The 6110-nt window shown below is 53.5% G+C and overlaps 1 protein-coding gene across 1 annotated transcript; it reads right to left on the bottom strand.

The window, feature by feature from the left end:
• Positions 1-3734: 3734 nt before the first annotated feature.
• On the bottom strand, positions 3735-5719 carry LOC125533793 (COBRA-like protein 7). Its single transcript, XM_048697144.1, has 6 exons — positions 5528-5719; positions 5346-5425; positions 4774-5233; positions 4522-4678; positions 4138-4418; positions 3735-4068 (listed from the first exon to the last, which is right to left on the bottom strand). Exons 1-6 carry the CDS (start codon positions 5595-5597, stop codon positions 3779-3781), a joined length of 1338 nt encoding a protein of 445 aa, XP_048553101.1. The 5' UTR covers positions 5598-5719; the 3' UTR covers positions 3735-3778.
• Between the last annotated feature and the right edge of the window lie 391 nt (positions 5720-6110).

Below are 6110 nucleotides of genomic sequence, written 5' to 3'. Positions count from 1 at the left end.
AGATAGACTACTAGGTGATAGCAAGATATATGATAAGAAACAATATGGCTATCACAAAGTAAAGTGCATAAGTAAAGAGTTCGGGTAAGAGATAACCGAGGCATGCGGAGACGATGATGTATCCCGAAGTTCACACCCTTGCGGATGCTAATCTCCGTTTGGAGCGGTGTGGAGGCACAATGCTCCCCAAGAAGCCACTAGGGCCACCGTAATCTCCTCATGCCCTCACACAATGCAAGATGATGTGATTCCACTAAGGGACCCTTGAGGGCGGTCACCGAACCCGTACAAATGGCAACCCTTGGGGGTGGTCACCGAACCCGTACACTTTGGCAACCCTTGGGGGCGGTCACCGGTACCCGTCAAATTGCTCGGGGCGATCTCCACAACCTAATTGGAGACCCCGATGCTTGCCCAGAGCTTTATACCACAATGATTGAGCTCTGAACACCACCAAACGTTTAGGGCGCCAAGGCACCCAAGAGGAACAAGCTCGAGGGTGCCCAAACACCCAAGAGTAATAAGCTTCTCAAACTTCACTTCCATGTATCACCGTGGAGAACTCAAACCGATGCACCAAATGCAATGACAAGGGCACACGGAGTGCCCAAGTCCTTCTCTCCCAATCCCACCAAAGCAACTAATGCTAGGGAAGAAAATGAAAGGAAGAACGAAAGAAGAGCATGAAGAACTCCAAGATCTAGATCCAAGGGGTTCCCCTCACTTAGAGGAGAAAGTGATTGGTGGAAATGTGGATCTAGATCTCCTCTCTCTTTTCCCTCAAGAACTAGCAAGAATCATTGGAGGGATTGAGAGTTAGCAAGATCGAAGAAGGTCAACAATGGGGGAAGAACACGAGCTAAAAGGATAAAGTTCATTGGGGAAGAAGACCCCCTTTTATAGGTGGGGAAAAATCCAACAGTTATGCTCACAGCCCGCACAGAGCGGTACTACCGCTCCAAGGAGCGGTACTACCGCTAGGGCGGAAGTACCCCTTTGAAAAACAACAGCGAGGAGGCAAAAGGCCAGAAGAACCGCCGGAGCGGTACTACCGCTCGTCCTCACGGTACTACCGCTCGACCTCACGGTACTACCGCAAATGGTGGCGGTACTACTGCTTGCGAGCGGTACTAAAAAAATACATCCGGGCCTACCACCGCAAGACTTGGGACGAGTTTTTGGTCCGGAGCGGTACTACCGTTGTAGGAGCCGCAGTAGTACTGCTCTGGAGCGGTAGTAAAAAATTACATCCGCTCCAATTCGCGGTAGTACCCCTGCAGCCTTTTCAGAACACCAAAACTGCCACAACTTTTGCAAACGGACTCCGAATTCGATGAAACCAAGTTTGTTGGAAAGCTAGAGACAAGGGCTAACACAATCTTCAAAGAAATATCAATAAGAAGCAAATGAGAAAAGGCCCATAAGAAAATGGTGAGAACCCTTCCTCGGAAAAGACCAGTAAAACCTCCAACACCGAAAACATCATAGAAGATGCATGCGAACTCCGTTTTCGATGAACTCAAGCTTGTAATCAAGATGACCATAAGCTCTAAGACTCACAAAGAGAACCAAACAAGAACCAAGAAAGATGATGCAAGGATGCAATGGTTTGAGCTCTCTACTAACGATACGATCAAGCTACCAACTTGAGAGCCCCCCTTGATAGTACGGCAAACGATTCTATAACCCGGTCTCCAAACTACCACCATGATACCGGTAAAATATAAAACCTATCAAGGGCAAACCTTTGCCTTGCACATGGTCCACTTGAGCTAGATGATGACGATCTTGACTCCCTCAAGTTGGACCACCTTTCTTGATTGTGTTGGCTCGATGAAGACTAGATGATTGCTCCCCCATAGTCCACTATGGGTGAGCAACTCTTCGGCACATCTCCACAAGTCCATTGTCACCACAATAGATGGCAAGCTTCAAGCACTTGATCTCTTCGCGATGATCCACTTGAACTTGCACACGGCAATCTTGATGACGATCACCACTTGATGTCATCCTCTCCATGGGTTGAGTGATATCTTCCTCTTGACACAAGCCCATGAACACGTACCTAACCCCACGTAGAACTCTCACATAGACCATGGGTTAGTACACAAAGCATAATGGACAATGCTTACCAAACCATGGGATCACTTGATCCCTCTCGGTACATCTTCTACGCTTCGTGAGTTGATCAACTTGATTCACTCTTGACTTAGTCTTGATCAACCTTGAATCTTTCCAACTCTCTTCATTTGAATGATGTCTTGAAGGTAAACATGGATGATCACAATCTTCTTCTTCAAGACATGCTTGCAATAAGCTCAACTCTCAGATGACCAAGCTTTGGATAATTCCTTAATAGCACCTTGGTCAACACAAACTCTCCTTGAAACCACATGTACTCCAAGAAAAGCCTATGGACAAAACCTTCAAATATAACTCAAGGCAACCATTAGTCCATAGAGATTGTCACCAATTACCAAAACCAAACATGGGGGCACCGCATGTTCTTTCAAAGGTCCCATTGGTTGGAGGTGGGTCGGGGCTGCTCAACGGCGCCATCAAGATGGAAATGGCGCAACAAAGCACCGCCTTACCACCGACTAAGTCAGGAAAAACATTCGCCTAGAACACCACAAAAACCACTGTCACTGGATTGTCGCAAGGACAGTCCACCGCGTTGCAGCTCTTGATCCAGGGAGCCGCCGCCTTCACTTGAAACACCATCAACTATGCCACTGCCGCCCACATGGGCAGGGGCACGACACAGATCCACCTTGACCTGGAGTAGTCGCTCCGGCAATCACGAGCAGACCACCGCCAAAAGCCCTGGCCACCACTCTGCCGCACGCACGATCGGAGTTGGCAGTGCACAGACCACACCAGAGGCCAGGGACCCTCCCCCCACGACAACCACAACACGCCCACCTACATGGCGTCGCCGCGCCGTCGTCTAGGAGTTGCAGCACACCGCCACCACCACAGCTCGACTAGCCGGATGTGCAGCTGTCGCAGCCACATGCCTGGGCACCCCCACCGACGGATCCCGGATCCAGGTGCTAGATCTGCGGCGATCGGCCCCAACACCACCCCTCACGACCCCCAGCGAGGGAGGAGGAGAGAAGCGGTGTTGCCGGCATGCTCGGGGCCGCCGCCCCTGCTTACCTGCGCCGGCGAGACGCCACCATCGGTAGTCGATTAGCTTTGTCCAGGGCCGCCGCTACGTGCCTCGCGAGGAGAAGTCCCTGCCGCCGTCGTACGTCTAGTGGGCTTCGCCCGTCGGTTTCACCTGGCGGCGGCGAGGGGAGCTGGGGTGGAGGTGGAGAATGGGGCGGCAGTGGTGGCTAGGTTTCGGCCGTGCCGCCCCCCGTGAGCAACACGAGCGCTTCAGCTTTCCCCAAGTGCAAGCATGTGAATGTCGTTATCAACAGAATCTAGATACAAGTTTTGGCTTTACCGACCAATTGCTTGACTGAATTAAGATTGGAGTGAGTAGAACATGTCCAGGGCAATGGTAAACAGAGCAGGGAAAGAAGCCATCTCCAAGCTTGCACTTCGTACTATTGTACTAAGCATCAAAGGACCATGTAATTGCTGGGAAGACATCCTACCCGAATATGAAGTTTTCTAGGATTTCCTTTTTCTGGGGGCATATGTCACTGAGCAATAGTTTAATCTATAGGCGCTCAAAGAGGAGGTATATGCTGGATTAGTTGTACTCTACGGGGAAGTTAAACTGAGATACTCAAACCCCATGTATTCAGGGCTAGTCATGTATCCTTTACACGAGAAACAACATAGACAACGAGAGCAGACAAGAGCCGGCGACCAGCCACCGCTGCACCGCCGAGACACGCACGTCCCAGGCCGCATTGGGCAGCGAAGGGTACTGATCCGGCGGCGGCATGACGCACTCGTGTCCATTGAAGTAGACCCTCCTCGGGAACGCCCAGCCCCCCGAGAAGGTGAAGTCGCTCGGGTCTTTCTCCAGTATCATCTCGGTCTGCACGTTCCCGTCACCCAGCAGCATCTCGTTGTAGTTCTTGATTCCCCAGAACATCCCCGTGTCATCTGCAAAAGACCACATTTCTTACCCATTCTTGCTTCGTATCATCTTCTTGTCAAAGATTGTGCACTTACTGATCGTGCCGTACTGGATGAGGGGCTGGTAGTTGAAGCTGAAAAGTTGCGTCAGGCTCCGGAGGTTGGGGTGCTGCACCACCAGGTTCCAGTCGGTGTAGTTGCTGACGACGTCGTAGTTCGTCACCGCCACCTTCACCCTCCAGTACCCCCGGTAGCTCTGCTTCACGTGCCAGTGCACCCGGATCGGGCACATGTGCTCCGTGCACCGGATGACTGGCACGGGCGGAGCGCCGTCGGCGTCAGGCAGCGCCGCCAGGACCTTGGACTGCTCGCCGCCGCTGAAAAACCGGACGAACATGCACACGCAGACACGAATCAGAATGACGGCAGAAGAAAATCAGAAGAATGCAGAGTGTGTGGCAGGGTGTCAGGTGGCTTTGCCTGAGGCACTGATGCGCCGAGGGAGAGTTTGCACCGCCACAGCTGTCCCGCGGGCACCCTACGATCGTGCTGTTGTAGAAGGTCGTGAGGGAGACGCAGCAGGACGGCGACGGTGCGTCCCTGAACTGCGAGTACGAGCAGATGATCTGCCATGTCCCTGCACCCCACCAAGCCAAGAAATAGTCAGCGCTCGATGCACGGCGTGTCACAAGACGGTGGATGTTGGCAAGAAAGAAAGAACCAAATGCTTACGCAGAACTTGTACGTGCCGCTGCTCGTCGACCTTGGACCTCGTCGCCGGCACGTTGGTGGCGTTGCTGCAGGTGTAGCCCGGCACGCCGATGCTGAAGGTGGTCGGCATCTTGGGGTCGCCGTGCTCGTCGAGGGCGAAATTGGCGATATACATCTCGAACTGCGAGGTGGCCGTCCTGTTGTTCTGCGTGACGGACGACAGCACGCCGCCGCGGCAGCAATTGGCGGACTGCCTGTTGTACGGCGCGCCCGGCAGCAGGTCCATCATGACCGGTTGCTTCTCGCAGCAATGCGGAGGGGCGCCGTTGGCGCCGTGGCGGCCGGTGCAGTTGCCCTGCTCCGTCGTCTCCGCGCCGATCACGGTCGAGATGAACTCGTGGCCGGCCCACACCCAGCTCAGCCGCCACCCCGGGCGCTCGATGTGGCGGTACAGCTGGTAATTGTGGATGCTCACCTTGACCTGCGCGCACAGGAAATCGATTGATTCGTACGCAGTTTCAGTGGCAGAAAATCGCGATTTCCGTCAGGAGCATTGCGTTTCAGGAGAAAAGAAAAATCCCAACTATGCGCACCGCGTACACATTGGGCTCGATGGACGGAAAATCCCAGTTGATGGTGATGTTCCCGTTTGGATCCACCGGATCATACGCATCTGCCAGAGAGACTCGGCGAAACCAACAATCATCAATCGCAGAATCAAAGGAGACGCAGAAAGGAAGAATCATGACACATCAGGGGAAAACCAATGAATTACCAACGAAGCGGGAGGACAGACAACACATGAAGATGAACAGGACGAACTGCTCCATCGCCATGGGTCTCATCCTCTCGGGCTTCTTCACGCACCGGCGGCGCCCGACAAAACGACGCCTTCTGCAGGCACTTGGCACCCTCGGTCTGCGTAGGTAGGTAGAGGACGAGACGAGGGGAAGAGGGGGATGGCAAGACTGTGGGTACGAGGAAGAGGACAGGGATCGGCTTTGGCACGCATATAATCCTAGCACCGCTGATGTGACACGCGCGTCGTCATGACTCGTGGATATCTCAGCATTTAGCCTCGAATTAAACGCCCGGAGTGGAATGGAGGCGCGTCCGCGCACACACACACGGATTACTACTCGAGTCAGGCAGGAAACCGACACTGATTACTCTCCTTTTCTGCGCCTAGTCGACAGTGGGACTGTGGGAAGTCCAGTTGGCGTCTGCTCACCGTGCGGCGGCGTATATGGAAAGCCATCCCGGATTGGCACGCTAGCCGCGTTCGTTTCCTCTCTGCGCGTCTGTCACCTTGCCGTACACGTTCCTGCCTGATTTGGAGGGAAGTTTGAATCGGTGGG

Source organism: Triticum urartu, chromosome 2 (assembly GCF_003073215.2).
Source record: "Triticum urartu cultivar G1812 chromosome 2, Tu2.1, whole genome shotgun sequence".
In the NCBI taxonomy this organism is placed as follows: Eukaryota; Viridiplantae; Streptophyta; class Magnoliopsida; order Poales; family Poaceae; genus Triticum; species Triticum urartu.
Note: the sequence above shows the minus strand (reverse complement) of the source record. Positions and strands in the feature narration are given on the sequence as shown.

Excerpts from the sequence above, each read along its gene's own strand:
- LOC125533793 (XM_048697144.1), bottom strand. The coding sequence starts at position 5,597 with ATGAGACCCATGGCGATGGAGCAGTTCGTCCTGTTCATCTTCATGTGT. Across the intron at positions 4,679-4,773 it reads GCGGCACGTACAAGTTCTGC|GGACATGGCAGATCATCTGC; the intron begins GTAAGCATTTGG and ends GGTGGGGTGCAG. Across the intron at positions 4,419-4,521 it reads TCGGCGCATCAGTGCCTCAG|CGGCGGCGAGCAGTCCAAGG; the intron begins GCAAAGCCACCT and ends CCGGTTTTTCAG.